Here is a 15,818-nt window from a genome sequence, read left to right as displayed (position 1 = left end):
GAGCTGGGTTTTGGAGCTATAGTAATGTTGACATTATGTTGACATTATGTTAACAATGGTTTGTTTTGCCGTGAATCTGAACAGAAGTAAGTATTAATCTCATTGGCAATAAGTTTTCAATCTTTTTATTTCATCTATATTGAAACTGGGTTGATAGCCTGTCTTTTTATTTTAGAAATACCTTCTTTTTTTCCTTTGTTCCATAAAAATACAGTAGTAAAAGATTTTTGTTTGCTGCAGGATGGTGAGCTTTAGTTTTAGGAGCTATACTAAATATATGCTTAAACATAAGGTGCTGAATAGAACAGGGACAAGTAGGGTGGAGGTTTGCTAATCTGTTTGCTCTATAATACTGCCATATGTGGCTTGTAGTGCCAATTTCTGTGCTGACACACTACTGAGGCTTCTACTGATAGCATATTAGCATAAGACAAAGCAAAGGAAATGATTACTTTTACATAAATACTTGTGAAAGTTACTATGTTAGTGTTATTCGGCTGGCTGATTTGTTTGGATTGCTGAGCTGATGTGGAGGAGGAGGAGTAGTGGAGGGGGAGTCTAGAGCAGTAAATGGCAATTTGTTATTCCCCTTTTCAAAGCCCAACATGTTTTAATGAATGTGTTTTCCTAATAGGAAAAAATCAATTCATGCACAGTGTAGAAACCATGGGATGTTCTGGCATGATTTTTTCTTGAGCTCACATTCGAACTATGCAAAAATTTTTACTACTACAAAAAGCCATTGGAAATAATTGCAATGTCTTACTATTATTTACAATACAGAAATTAATTTTGAGAGGACTAATTTCTAAGTAGTGAAAAATAGAGAAAGGTTTGTTTGAAGCTGTGCATGTGTTAAGATTTATTTTCTCTTTTAAGAATTATTTTGTTGTGGATCTGTTTGAGAGAGTTTGGTCAGAATACAAAGGTACTAAGAAAAAAATACAAGAAAAAGCCTCTTCACCGTGCAGCTGGTTGAACACTGGCTCCGGTTGCATAGAGAGGTTGTGGACTTTCCATCCTTTGAGATCTTCAAAACCCAACTAGACACAGTTCTGAGCAACCAGCTATTGGTGACCCTGCTGGAGAAGGGTGTTGGATTTGGAAGGGATTGAGAATACAGTCAGTTTTCAGCTGACATAAATATATCTGAGCCCTAATACATGTTACAGGGAGGTTTTCATCTGCAAAAATCATTAAGTGGGTTAAATTATTGTTTACAGAGTGGAATGATATTTCTCATCATACTATTATTAAATAGTTATTTTCTAGTTAGTTTAGATCTGTTGTACATCTTTACAGGTAAGGAGCTGTATTAACTACAAAACCACTAAATGGATACTATACTTTTTGACTTGGATTATATCTAAGTTACATTTTATATGCATGTTTGGTAATGAATTATAGGAACTTGCTAATGAAATTAACAGATTGTTAGAACATATAGAAAATATCTTGACAAGTGTATGAGGCAACAAAGGATAACTGGCTACTGCTGCAGTGAAATCAAGCTGTAGTTAGCAACAAAAGTTGTCAAATAAAATCCTGCACTGAGATGGCAACAGTTATTACTATTTTTTATTAATAGAAAATTAAATTTTTATTAAGAACAAACAAAACTAAAGCTGCATTGCAAAAATGCTTCAAAACAGCATTTTGAAATGTTTTGGACATTTGATAATTGCTCTATTGGAATGATCTGTTTTCTTGTGATGCTGTTTTATGGAAGTGACTAGTCCTCACAGGAGTGAGAAAGTGCTTCAGTATTCATTAGTCTGAGAGTATTGCTTTGGAGGGACAGTATCTAAAGCAAGGTATATGTCACCCATTAAAGAATAATTCATTTACTAGCTGCTAAATGATTACATTTCTCTCTTCCAGACTGTTCACTGAGGATGTATGGCTCCTGTTTAACCAGATTCGCTTTTAAGACCAGCGATGTTAACATCGATATCAAATTCCCCCCTAAGGTGTGTAGATATTATTTTGTATTAACTAAGACTGGTTTTTGAATCAAGGCCATCAACGTTTATTTCTGCTCCGTTGCTTTCATCTCCTCTTGGGGCATATGGTGGTAGATTAGCACAAAGCAGCTAATCTTTGAGTCGCTGTCAGGTGTGCTGTGAATCAAGTGGATAAAGTTTTCTTTGCTTATTAGATAACTTTAATTCTGCTTTTTTGGACAATCTGATGCTTATCCAGAAGCATAAGATTTTTTATTTTACAGTGGAATTCAAGGTGCCTGTTTTGGGTTCATACTTACACATAGCTTTTTGATATGGTACTGCAGTTAGGAAGCAGAACTGAGCTCTTTTTCAGACAATTGCTGAGGAGTGTACCATGGCACGTTTTCTTTCACAAAGGCTCAAAGGTGGTGCTAATTTTTAGCTTTTCTTTGAACTATTTACAGCATATCTTTGAAACACCACTTCGGTTGATTTCTGGGGAGAGAAGAAAACACATTTGAAAACCATAACCTTTAAAAACCCCTGGGAAAGCACTGACGTTAATTTCTTTACTGTTGTGTGTTTCTGGTGGCATATTCAGCAATTTCGGTGTCAACATATATGGCAGATACTTTGTTTTAACTTTATGGTGTCTGTTAATACAGAACTAGAACGGTAATATTAAGTAAAAAAGCTGTAGGCTAAAAGAAAGCTGGCTAGTAGGTTCACTAGTACCTGTTTTCATGGTGCAGACAGATACAGTTAACTTTTTCATTAATACCGGGACACGATTTCATTTTGAGAATAAACATAGTGTTACTAGTTGCGCAACCTAGGTAGTGTTAAACACAGCTAAAATCAAATGGGTTAGTCTGAATAATGTAACCTGATCTAATTTTCTCGTTTTAGATGAGTCAACCAGATGTTCTGATACAGGTGCTTGAAATCTTGAAGAACAGTGGTGAGATTTAGTTACATCTCATTTCTATTTAATTAAGAGTCCAGCTGCTGTTCAGTGGTTCATGCTTAATTTTTCTGTAAACTTACTTTGGTTGAAAACTAATCCATTTTTGTGTCTGAGCTGTTGTTTTGAATGTGATTTTTATGAACACCAGTGCTTCTGTGAGAGATGAGAACCTGCAGCAGGAGAATGACCGCCCAGGTAGTGCAGTTCAAACTGCCAGAATTTATGGTAATAGTGTTAGATGCCAGGTCAAAAGTATTTAGCTTTGTAGGAGAAATTCTAAGCAGTAAACCCAAAAGCCACTTTCCACTTGCATATGAGCATCGAGAACTGTTACAAAACTTCTGAAACTTGTAGCCTCCTTATTGTCTCAGGAAGTCATCTAACCCTGTAATCTGCATATCTTGAACCAAGTGTCACAAGTAGCATTGCATTTTTGATCCTTCAGGAAATTTTGCTGGGTCAGATCTGTAAGGGGTTCTCAAACTATTCTCATGGTGTGGTCAGACGTTCAACCTTGTGGCTTTCAAATGTTGTAAAGACGAAAAGGTTCTAGAAGAGGTGGCAGCCCAATTTCCTGACAAGGATTTGTCTTTTTTCTTTCCCTGCTGGCTGTGTGATACTGGTGGTGTGAATCAAAAGTATCCACAGAATATTGCTTCCTGGTTAGCTACACAGCACTTAATTTGAGTTGTTCTGTAAAAGCCTGGTATAAATGTAATAGTTCTAAAGACCCAGTTGGGAATACTCTGAAAGACTTTAATACAAGATGGTTTTTTTTCTCCTTGCTTAGCTGTCTACTCAGACGTGGAGTCAGATTTCCATGCCAAAGTTCCTGTTGTCTTTTGCAAAGATGTTAAAAGGTAACGTGTCATTGAAAAGGATTTTTAATGAGACGCCGGTTTCTACTATGCTTGTTCACAGCAGCTGCTTCCCTGCACTCCTGACAAGAAGTATTACTGTCACATTTAGCTAACGTTCCTGTTAAAGGGGAATTGCTCATACATGAAAATACAGTCTAGGAAGAAAGCTTAGCTTTGTTTTTGTGCTCCATAGAGCTCATTAGTTGTAGGAGTCTGAAAATACCAGTTCTGCTTTTAGTTAAATAGGGGACAAGTGGGATGCTTTTCAATTAATCCTTAAAGTTTCTGCCAGCGGCTTAATCCAAGGCTTTAAAAACATTTTATAAGATACACATTGCCAGAAAGGACACATCATCTGACAGTCTCAGTAAATTCCTTAGTAGTGGCAACCTCCAAAAGGAAACATGATTGCTGTATGATGTCCGCATTGCTTTGACTGGCTAGAGGTATGTGATTGAAACTCAGAGGAAGTAAATGCAACAAGGGTGGACATACCTTTTCCTGTGTTTGTAGATCATGCAAATGCTTTGTAAGTACTAAGAGAATAGAAATAATTAATCTGGGAAGTAAAAGTCTTTAGAGCCACTGTTTTGTGGACTTAGCAACTTTTAATATGTAACAGGCCTGGAGTATTTGTTTATTTACTTATTTGGTATGTGGAAGATATACATGGAGTTTGAGTTGTGTATGATTGCACAATTAAGTAACAGCAGAACTTAGAGCAAATTCTTAATGCTGTATTATTCTTTTAGCTGTAATGAACTTCTGTAAGTTCTAGATCCAACTGATGAGTTAATAGTAAAGAAAATGTGATTATATGTTGTAGCTTTTGTTTAGAAAGTTCAGGTTCTTAAGTGTCTTAAGGGAGACACTGATGCTTGTTTTTATTATGGTGAATGTGATGCCCCATCTCCCTCCTGCCCCAAGCATCATCTGTATAGACAAGGCAATAACTCTTATAATCTGTCTTACATTTGTAATTACAGTGGTTTGACATGTAAAGTAAGTGCTAGAAATGATGTGGCTTGCCTTACGACTGACCTGCTGGCTGCACTTGGAAAACTGGAGCCTGTCCTTATTCCCTTGGTTTTGGCTTTCCGCTACTGGGCTAGAGTAAGTTTATAAATATTGAAGATAATTACACGTGTTTATTTCCTGTTTTTAACTACTGCATACAATGCAGTGTGTAATACACCATGAATATGTTTGTAGAAGAGAACTTCATGTCATTAGTTCACTTCTTACCTTAACAGGCCAGAATGAGACTGAATTTGCTTGATTTAGCAAGGTGTTTTTACAAAAATGCCTATTATACAACATGAAAGTAGCAGCAGTAGCAATTGCAAAGAACTGTGCAATGTCTAATATATTTAGGACATGTCTCTTGAGTTTCCATAGCATAGGTTACAGCCAGATGTATAGAATTCCCATCTCCATATATGAGATAACACACAGTAACAAATACGTGATAGTTGAATAAATTTCTAGGTAGGAAGATAAATGTGTTGCACAATCACAAAATGGGATGAAACTGAAGAGAATAACATATATAGTATAACTTATGGCCCTGTATGAATTGCTGTAAAATTACTATAATTTGCATTTTGTCTGTACATGGCATGGCATGACAACTGCAGTTTCTGAGATAAAGGATTTTCTGTTTCACTGTAGTATGTATCTCATTTCTTTAATATTTGTCCTTTTATAATAGATTTTACATTAAAATGCTGATGTTGCATCAGGAAAGTAATGATATACTCTCTTACAGCTCTGTCACATTGACTGTCAGGCTGAAGGTGGGATTCCCTCGTACTCCTTTGCCTTAATGGTAATATTTTTTCTTCAGCAAAGAAAACCACGTATTTTACCATCCTATTTGGGCAACTGGGTAAGTGATTTGGTAATATAGTAACCTTACTGTTAAATTGTTGACATTGTTTCTGTGTTCTGCAAGGTCATGAAATGTGCATCATTCGATTGCCTAAGAAATTAGTAAATAAACCCCGTTGGTACTTACACAACTCGCACAGTTGATGCCCGACGATTCTGAAAAGGCAGCTGCCTGTGCAATTGTGTCATGCTGTATTTTGGAGAAAAGGCAAATATTTTCTTGTTTAATTCTCTGAATTTATTTATCTGACATCAGTTACTTTTAAGGGGGTTAAATGTCACAGTTGTCAGTGTAACCTTTGAAAACTTTTGGCTGCATGTATTAGAAACAGTCTTGTTTCAGAGCCATGTTATTGTTGGTAGATTGAAGGCTTCGACTCAAAGAGGCCAGATGACCACCAGCTGAAAGGTGTAGAAGAAGAGGAGTTTGTACGGTGGGAGTACAAACCACCAACAAATGGTGCAGCTAAAAACTCAGTTGGAGCAGAAAGTAAAACTAAAGTTGACCAACAAAAAGGTGGTGGCAAGAAGGCAACAAGCTCAGAAGTGGACAACCAAAGTAATGCAAAGGAGAAACATGGCAATGTAAGACGTGGCTTTATTTCACTGAGAACCATATTCTCTCTTATATCCCTATGTTTTATCTTTAAATGTTAATATTGGGTGGAAACAGGGAAAGAAAAATGGGAATCTTAATTTCTTGTAGTAGTTCAGCATTCTTGTCCATGTGTTTCAGTCTGTCTTAGCATTCAAAACCCCTCACCAAGTTTCACTGGGGCAACTGTGGTTAGAACTGTTGAAGTTTTACACACTGGAATTTGCTTTGGAGGAATACGTCATCAGCATACGGGTACAGGAGCTCTTAACCAGAGAGAATAAAAACTGGCCTAAGAGGCGAATAGCCATCGAAGGTAGGATAATACCCATTTCTAGTTATGTAGTCATCCTGCATTATTATCTCTAGTCGCCTAATACTTAGAAGTCTGTTACAAGAAGTCTGGATAATAAAGTAAATCAGTAGTTGGAAGATAAAGTGATTTATTTTTTTATATATTGACAGTTATTTAGTCTGTTTGGAGACAAATTTTCTGTTCAGGACTACTTCTTGCAACTCTGGCCCTTGAAATACAAAGTGTAAATTTGTCTCACTGTTTTTATCATTCTGTTCTTGTCTCTGTTTCATTCTTTCTGTAAGCTGTTTTTTATTCCTTTTTAATAATTCTGATATTATGAATTTTCAGCACCTCTAGCTGCATTTCCAATAACCACTGTGTATTTTGAGTGTTACCAGCTATTAGTTCATTTCCTCTGACTAACGCAGACTGAGCAGAGAGGTTAGCTCTGATCAGAATGAGCTGGAGCAAACCCATCAAAGTAACACACACACAACACCCCACCCCCCCAGCACCCTGCGTTGTCCCTTTCCCTGGTGGTAGGATTTCCATACTCCCATGAAATGCAGTGTCATGTTATGGGCTGTGCCTGAGTATCCTGCTCTAAGGGAAGTGGTTTTTTCATGGAGAGAAACCTTATGAATTTGATGATAGTACATACCCTGAGTTATATATTTTGGGGAGAGAAAGACAATTATTTTGCCTTTTAGTTCTTTATAACTGGAAGACATCTTTATTTCTGTTCTTCAGTTCAGAAAATATGTAAACAGTACTTAACAGGGAAAGTCACAGAGCAAAGCATTGGCCTTAGGGATAGAGAAATTGGGTATTTGAGGAAGGTTAAGAAATCATTTAAGGTGATATTTTTATAAAAGCATAAATAATGACTTTTGGACACTTTCTAGAGATGCTGATGAAGTAGCTTATCAGTAACACAGGTGACGTGATGGAGAGGACAAGGAGAAATAGGTCAAAGAGAATCATAAAGGCAGAATGAGTTACTGTTGAGTCAGGTACAGGAAGAGCAAGAAGGAAAAGTAAGAAGCAGAAAAATAGGGAATGAATTTTTGAGGCACATATTGAGTAGTGGGTCTTGAGATCACTCCTGTGGCTTTAATTTCCTTTCCCAATTCTTTTCTTCAATCACTTTTAGCTAGAGAATTTTAAAAGTAGAGTAGTGTTTATTCTGCATGTGGGAAACTAAAACCTGTGAGATGAAAGGACAAATTATTGAGGAAGAAACAGGAAATAATTTCAAACAACAGATTGCATTCTGGTTCTGATACCTGCTATTGTTGGTCTTTGTGTTGCTTTTATTTGTTTTATGAGGGGTTTTGTTTTTCATTTTTGCTTTTGGCTTTTTTTTAATGTTAAGTTTGTGACTGAAATTATGAAGTAACAGAATCTCAGTTTGATGCTATCTTCCCAGGCAAACTTATAGCAACTATGCAAGTGCTCTTTTTACTTGGAAAACATGTTTGATCTAGAAATCGCTAGGAAGGACTAAGAATGAAACCTGGTGAGATTGGTTCATATAATCCTTATAACCTTAATGTTATTCTTAGAGATATTAATTTCTTAAGGGAAATGCAAATCCTTCAGTGAAGGAAAAAAGTTCAGGCAGGCCTACATTTATTTTGCCTTTGTATGTTTATTTTCATTTCTAGTTTAGAGATTGACCATAGTATAATGGTACAATATACCTGTGGTTTTCTTTTTAAATAACACTGTTCAGAATGGTTTATGATAGCCAACCGTTCAGAGCCACACATGTGCTGTGTTTTGTATGGAAGTAGTCCAAAAAACCTTGTGGGCCCTATGTTCTCTAAGCATATCCAAATACAAATCTGGATTGTATTAGAAGAATCTCTTTTTAACTGCTCTATCATAACTTAGGTATTTCAGCTGCTTTAGTGAAATGTAGAGATTAAAGATTCCTAATGAAGTTGTTCTTTTTCTTCCTAGATCCTTTTGCACTAAAGAGGAATGTTGCACGAAGTCTAAATAGCCAGATGGTATTCGAGTACATCCTGGAGCGATTTAGGACAGCATATAAATATTTTGCATGTCCACAAAGTAAAGATGGGATTAAATCCAAGCCAGATACCAAGAAAAAAGAAAAAGGGAAAATGAATAATAAGAAATCCCCAAGGCCTGAAGAGCCCGTAGCCAACTGTTGCCTTCCACAAGGGGAAAAAGTTGTAGATAAACAAAATATAGGAAGTGGATGTAACATACCAGAGAATGAACTTGAATGTAACGAAGTGGTAGAAGCTGTAGCCAAAACATGTACTTCCAAGAACGTGGACTCTTTGCTACTTTCAACGTTGGACTCTAATTACGATGAAGACAAAGAAGAAGCATTATCACTTATTTCTAATGAATGCTGTGAATTAAAGCAAAAATCACTTAAAGAGAGGGATGATTTAGAAACTTCAGTTTGTGTAAGTGAAGGTGAGCTAAGCCACCACAGTAACTGCAGCGAACATCAGCCCTACGACACAACTTCTAGTAATGAATTTTCTGATGCTGAAAGTAGACAGAGTTTGGTAACAGAGTCTTCTCAGAAGAGTAAGTGCACTGGCACACCAGCTACCTCGCCCAACTGCAAAGCAATGGTGGAAGCTCATGATCTCAAAGATGAAGGCAGGCTCTCTACAGAAGAAATGCATTATGTGTTTGATAAGTTTATTTTTACTTCAGGAAAGGTAAGCTGTGTGTTTAAGCAGTGCTGGTCAGGTATCAGTGGGCCATTAATTTTAAATGACTCAAAATAAGGGTGGATGGATGACAGGATTCTCCCAGCGATTGTTGCAGTCTCTGTTATGAATGGTATGTCTAGCCTTTTTAGAGTACCTATTATGCAGGACTGGAAAACACCAAACCTGCATACTATTTGGGCTAGATGGTTTGTTACCCCCACCTTGTGCAAAGCTTTCTGGTTTACACACACACACAAAATAATCCTGGATTTTGGTTTTTGGTTCTTTTGTGGGTTTTTTCCTCTCCTTCTCCTTCCTCTCCTCCTTTCTTGTAGAATTTCCAGGTGCTTCTATGCACTGTAAGAACTAAATGCAGCCTGTTGAAAGGTGTTCTTCTGTTCTTTGTAAATGCTGTTGTTGTTCATATGTTAAATGTTCTTGGTTGCATGACTTACACAGCTAAGTTAGGGCTGTTGAGCTATCTTAAAAGTAAAATTGTTTTTATGCACCTTTTTACTTCTCTCCCTCCCTCCCGCTACCCGCAAGCCACCAACTATAGTATGCAGCATCTGCAAACGGGATGGACATTCCAAAAATGACTGCCCAGAGGATTTCAAGAAAATTGATCTAAAACCACTACCACCAATGACAGACAGATTTCGGGAAATACTTGATATAGTCTGTAAAAGATGTTTTGGTAAGTTGGAAAAGTGTTTGTGCTCTGCTGTAAACTCTGATCTATAATCTGGAAAAAATGAGAACTGGTGGGTTAAATTCCTTGTTCTGGTAAATTCAGTGTTAAGAAGCTCTGCCAGATACTCTAGGCTATAAATTGATCGATATTTTTATTTCCATATAATCTGTGGTTGTGATATCAAATTCTTATGACAGATTGGAAAAACTGATACTCTGCAGGAGTTTTCACTGAGTTTGTAAAAGGTTTCTTGTGTTCCGAGGAATTAGGGTCTGGGCAGAACGAGGTTTTGTGTTTGCCAAATTCTGTGGCTTCTTTTGGAAAAAGCCCCTTTTGGGTGCTGTGGTGGGTTCACTTTGGCTGGGGACAAGGTGCCCACTAAGCCTCTCAGTGTTTGAATTACTGCAGAAGAAATCAAATGTCTGAAAGAAAATCCTAACAACTCTAGTGATACAAAAAAACCCCCGCACGTATTCAAGGAAAGTAAATATAACAAAAAAAAGAGGAAGGTAACCGAGACTTTTCATTAGCTGAAAAAGATTTTTGAGGTAGCTGAATGTCACATCTGACTCTGTTTTAACTTGTTTTTACTTAGATGAATTATCCCCTCCTTTATCTGAGCAACAAAACAGAGAACAAATTCTGGCAAGTCTGGAAAGATTTATTCGAAAAGAGTATAATGGTATGTAACATAAGTAGTGATTCTTGATAATGCTTTCTTTATTCATGTTGTTCGGAGCATGAAGATGTAATTTGTCTCCTTATTGCTCATTTTCCTTGCTTAAAGCAGTGGCATCTGTTTTCCCTCTGTATGCAGAGCTGATTTGCAGACTCCTAAACTGAACATCCCTCAATGCTATTCCGTGGAAGTACCCGTAGAGTGGAGGAAGAGCTGCAAGAGTAATAATGCAGATACAGGACTATTGCAATCAGGACAAAAGAAAGCTTGAATAGGCCCCTGGCCAGTTGGGTTTAGTGTTATTTGGGTTGTGGGCCAAGTATTCTTGTTGCCTAGTCACCAGTGTTAAGTATCTTTTCTTCATTATGAGGGTGCTGAGGCGCTGGCACAGGATGCCCAGAGAAGCTGTGGCTGCCCCATCCCTGGCAGTGTTCAAGGCCAGGTTGGACACAGGGGCTTGGAGCAACCTGCTCTAGAGGAAGGTGTCCCTGCCCGTGGCAGAGGGTTGGAACTGGATGACCTTTAAGGTCCCTTCCAACCCAAACCATTCTATGATCTTAGAAATCTTAATAACTTCGTTATCTTCACATCCCTTTTATAAAATAGGCGAAAGTACCTTCCTATAATGATAGAGTTCAAGGCAAAGTGATTTTTTTTTGTAGGTGTTGTAAAACAGTGCTAGAGCCAGGTACCAAACCCAGGTCTCCTGAATTCCATCCAGTCCATTGCTTTGCACAGAAGGCTGCCCGTTCTGCTGTAGCTGGCCTGTGATCAAGGAGCTGTGAACTGGCTTCCATCCACCCGCTGTGCCCTCCATTTACTGGCAGCAGCTGAGGATTGAGACCCGTTACAGAACCTTGAAGATCTTAAGATTTCCAATTCTGTTAAAGATTAGGAAAAAGCTGTGAAAAGGTGTTAAATATATTTTGCTAGCATCAGTTTCAGCTGAACAGATAAACATATTCTTTTCAGTTAAGTTGTTTCCTCTCAGTTACAGAATTTCACTTTACAAGAAGGAAAATACATTCTAATACTGTGCTTCAAACAAAAATGTAAACAATTGGGAAAGAATGTTCCATAAAGTATATTAATCTTACTTCTTGTATCTTTTTGAACAGTATGTTATGGTTACAGAGACTTACTGGTTGACCAAATTTACCTAGTAAAATATGCAACCTAGATAAAGTGTGAGTGGAACCCGAAATACAGTTTGGGATGCTTTAAGAATAGCTCTGTCTTATCTGTGGGTAAGGCTGTACTGGTGACTGGGTTCACACATTAGTTTGGTTTCTTTAAAACAGGGAAGTGTTTTAAAGAAACATTGCACCACATTTGGAGATGCCATTTAATGGTTGTAGTAACTCTGTAACATACCTCACTCATGAGAGTTACATGGCCTTTATCCTGCCTTACTTTCTATGAATAATATTTCAAATACTGCTCTTCCTCCTTTATCAAAGGTGAAGTGTTAGAAGTGACATTGTAAGTTCTCTCTTAAACTCATTTTTTGTGGGCACCCACACGTGTCAGTTAAGCCATATTCTATAGTAAGTAAAGTACTTAACTATTCAGCTGTAAAAGAATTTGTCTTTTTTTGGTGTATTCTTTTGATCAGACAAAGCCAGACTTTGCTTATTTGGCTCTTCAAAGAATGGATTTGGGTTTCGGGACAGTGATCTAGATATCTGCATGACGTTGGAAGGCCATGAAAATGCGGAGGTAAGACTCCTGAGATTGATAAAGTGTACTATTTTATATCCAAGAATTCTTAAAGGTTTTTTCAATTCAGTAAGATTTCTGTACACAGAAGAGGTCAGATTTTGCTAGTGGCATGTTTGCTTGTTGCACTCTGCACAACTGAACAAGATACAGCATATTTTACTTTTAATGCTCTACAGACACACTTTGAGTGTACTGTAGATGTCCACAGGAGAATACGAGTCAACAGTTCACATAAATTCCTGTGCTGGCTTATTGCTTACTTCTTTTAGTGTATAGTCTCTTCCTCTATGAAATGTATGTTTGATAGTAAATGTCCTTGTTGGGAGCAGGTCCATGTTTCAATGTCTGAAGCTGTTATATTTGTTTTTCCTAGAAATTAAATTGTAAAGAGATAATAGAAGGTTTGGCAAAAGTTCTTAAGAAGCATCCAGGTAGGTGTTTTAAAGCGTTACTTGTTTGGTATTTACATTTACTATATTTGTAGTTAATGGAAATGTTTTATGTACTAAAGTGTTGCTTCCCCAGGTTTGAGAAACATCTTGCCTATAACAACAGCCAAAGTGCCTATAGTAAAATTTGAACACAGACGAAGTGGCTTAGAAGGAGACATCAGTTTATACAATACACTGGTAAGCACCTCTTTGTGTTTGGTTTTGTGTTCAAAGAAAGCTTTTTAACTCATTGTAACTTGTTCAAATAATAGTTTGAGGGAATAATTTTGAAACCAGAATTAAAATGCTTTTGAGTTTGTTTTCTTCTCCTACATGGTTTAAATTGAGTGGCCCACACCCTCAGCCCAACCCGAGTAGTTGTATAACCTGGTGCAGAGCAGCACCACACAAAGCATTTTTGTGAATGCTTTTTACAAGGTGTTAGTGCCATATTCATCGTGGCCTTTCTGCCCTCATGAATATCAGTACATCTCATCCCAGCCTACATGTAGCACAATGAAATTGCACAATTTCTTACATAATGGGCTCACATTCACCTGTGAAGAAACAATTTGTGGAACTTGTTCCAGTGTGAGTCATCTTACAGACTTCTTTGCTGGCGTTTTCCAATGTTCTTATTGTTGTTACTGCATAAAGGTACAATCACCTTTCACTTGTATTTGTGCAGGAAATGTTGCATACATTTTAAGGAATATTGTTGTAATTTTTTTGCCCCCAATTACATTATGCAGCTCCTGTGCTTGAAGCGCAGACTGTGCTGTAATTAACCATAAATGACATTGAAACTCTTGTTTGATTTCCCTTCTTTTATCCCCAGGCGCAGCATAACACAAGAATGCTGGCTACGTATGCAGCTATTGATCCTAGAGTGCAATATCTGGGCTATACAATGAAAGTTTTTGCAAAGGTAATATGAAAAGAAGGTACTTATTTGTATAATACAGTGTTTTCTGACACAGCCACTGAGTTTGCCTTTTGCTAATACAAACTGGAAAGGAGATGGCAGAATGTTATTAACATGCAGGGCATTTTTCTAAGCTCATTGTGCTCCATCTGATTGTGTGTGTCAGAATCAGCTTCTTCAGTCCTGTTATCCTCTCTATCTGTTGAAAGATTTCTGTCTAAGAGAAAGCAGATGAAAGGAAGACTTTCATCTTTAAAAACTCCAAACCAGTTACAATGCAAAAGAAATCCAACCCCAAACCCAAACAAAACTGGGAAAAAATGGTAACTGTGAGATGCAGGAGCATGTGGCTGTGCATGGGCTTCCCAAATTTCCATAGCTAGAACCAGCCCAGAGATTATTGCAGCTTTCTTTTGGTGTACTTGCTTTGTTTTTCTTACTGTGCAAGTCAGGGATGGGTGTGGGTTGATGAATGAATGCCTAAATCTCTACTTGGTGTGTCTGGGGCATACATTTGACTTTAAGAGTTTGGAAATACCGAATCTTCTACATCTATTTCTCTGTTATGATACTCTAACAAAGTGTTATACTATACAGCCTTTGATAATTCAAACATGGTGTTTCTTTTATTCAAGCTGCACTCCCCAAACACATCTGGAGAAAGCTTAGTGGAACAGGGGCAAATTAAAAAATGGGTTACAGAGATTGCATCATGCTACCAGATGTTAATGTAGTAAAATGTATCAAGAGGAATAAGATAGCTTTGTTCCAGAATGACATGAGCATGTTCATTATACTGTCACCAAGACTACAAATTATATTTTTCTTGGTGTGGTCATAGTAATGCAGAATATTGCCGTGTCTCTTCTGTGTCCAGATTAAAAATGCCTTCTGTTGCAATACTTTTGTTTTCTTGGTAGTATTGCATACTGCTGTATACATTCTAAAAATCTTACTGTAAAGACCAAGTTGTGGGACATATACTCTTGAATGTATGTGTATGGAGGTGAGTTCATAAATATACAAATACTCTGTGTTTAAGCAAAATGCTTCCTCCTTTGCTTGCATTGGCAGAAAAACCAGGAACAGCTGTTGCTGCTGCTGCTGTGAAAACAATTTGTGAATCTCTGTTTTTTCCAGACCTAGAAGGTTAAAAATGTGTTTGTTATGACCCATGCTTGAAGCAAAGGGTAGCTTAGAAGCAGGTGCTGTGGAAAGGTTATATTGTAATAAGATTTTCAAGGATGGTAAGGTGATTCACTGATGTTTGTGTAGGCTAGACCATGATTTAATTAGGTATGTGTATGTATGCTAGCAAAATGCCAGGTATTACCTAAGCTGCTGGTACAACGTGGAAATACTTGCCTATTAATTCATTATTTTTAAAAGGGGAGAGAACCAAAACAATAAGGAATCATAGAAGCATCTCTAGTAACGTGAGACATGAGTTTAGGAAGACCAGATTTTATAGTGTTGAAACGACATCAGATGTGGAGGTTTGTTGGGATTTCTGTTTTGGGGAATTTGATTTGTTGTTTTCAATTTGGCACATAATAAACTGAAAGAAAACTTTGGCTATGAGCAGCTTTGCTGGTTTTCTGTTAGTCAGATTGTGCTGTGGATGTGCCAGATGGCACTTGAGTTGAGGGGTATTTATTTTTCAGGCTTCATAAACCAATTTTTAGTGAGGTGATGAATGTATTTTCTGTTGCTGGCCGGGTTTCTGGTTGCTCTCTGACATAGTTGTTAGTCTTGAATAATAAACTGTAAGTTCAGCATTTTTATGATGTATTTTACAATGTATTTTTCCAGCGCTGTGATATTGGTGACGCATCCCGTGGCAGTCTCTCTTCATATGCCTATATTCTTATGGTTTTGTACTTTCTACAGCAGAGAAATCCACCAGTTATTCCAGTTCTTCAGGAGGTAGGTTTCCAGAAAAAGAGGCTATGGAAATAGATGCACTGTTTTTTCAAACCAAATGTGAGAGGTCTGGGCTTTTAGCAGCAGGGGCATGAATGAAATATGGGGTCCTTCTGCATTAAGCAGGTTCCTAACTCCCACTTGGTTTTACTGGTTAAAACGTACCAAGAAAATTACAACAAAATG

General features: G+C 37.4%; 1 protein-coding gene across 3 annotated transcripts in view; it reads left to right on the top strand.

Moving 5' to 3' along the window:
* The window catches only part of TUT4 (terminal uridylyl transferase 4), a 48,682-nt gene that overhangs the window by 18,646 nt on the left and 14,218 nt on the right, over positions 1-15,818 (top strand). For all 3 annotated transcript variants that reach the window (XM_030493845.1, XM_030493846.1, XM_030493847.1), the window contains exons 6-20: positions 1,882-1,970; positions 2,856-2,907; positions 3,704-3,773; positions 4,760-4,886; positions 5,542-5,661; positions 6,027-6,248; positions 6,400-6,574; positions 8,522-9,264; positions 9,805-9,955; positions 10,548-10,634; positions 12,247-12,350; positions 12,727-12,784; positions 12,879-12,982; positions 13,623-13,712; positions 15,522-15,635. In XM_030493845.1, coding sequence (XP_030349705.1) covers positions 1,882-1,970; positions 2,856-2,907; positions 3,704-3,773; positions 4,760-4,886; positions 5,542-5,661; positions 6,027-6,248; positions 6,400-6,574; positions 8,522-9,264; positions 9,805-9,955; positions 10,548-10,634; positions 12,247-12,350; positions 12,727-12,784; positions 12,879-12,982; positions 13,623-13,712; positions 15,522-15,635 — 2,306 coding nt within the window. The remainder of the gene's footprint in view (positions 1-1,881; positions 1,971-2,855; positions 2,908-3,703; positions 3,774-4,759; positions 4,887-5,541; positions 5,662-6,026; positions 6,249-6,399; positions 6,575-8,521; positions 9,265-9,804; positions 9,956-10,547; positions 10,635-12,246; positions 12,351-12,726; positions 12,785-12,878; positions 12,983-13,622; positions 13,713-15,521; positions 15,636-15,818) is intronic.

This window comes from Strigops habroptila, chromosome 8 (genome assembly GCF_004027225.2).
Source record: "Strigops habroptila isolate Jane chromosome 8, bStrHab1.2.pri, whole genome shotgun sequence".
NCBI lineage: Eukaryota > Metazoa > Chordata > Aves > Psittaciformes > Psittacidae > Strigops > Strigops habroptila.
The sequence above is the reverse complement of the archived record's forward strand: the minus strand, read 5'-3'. Positions and strand labels throughout refer to the sequence as shown.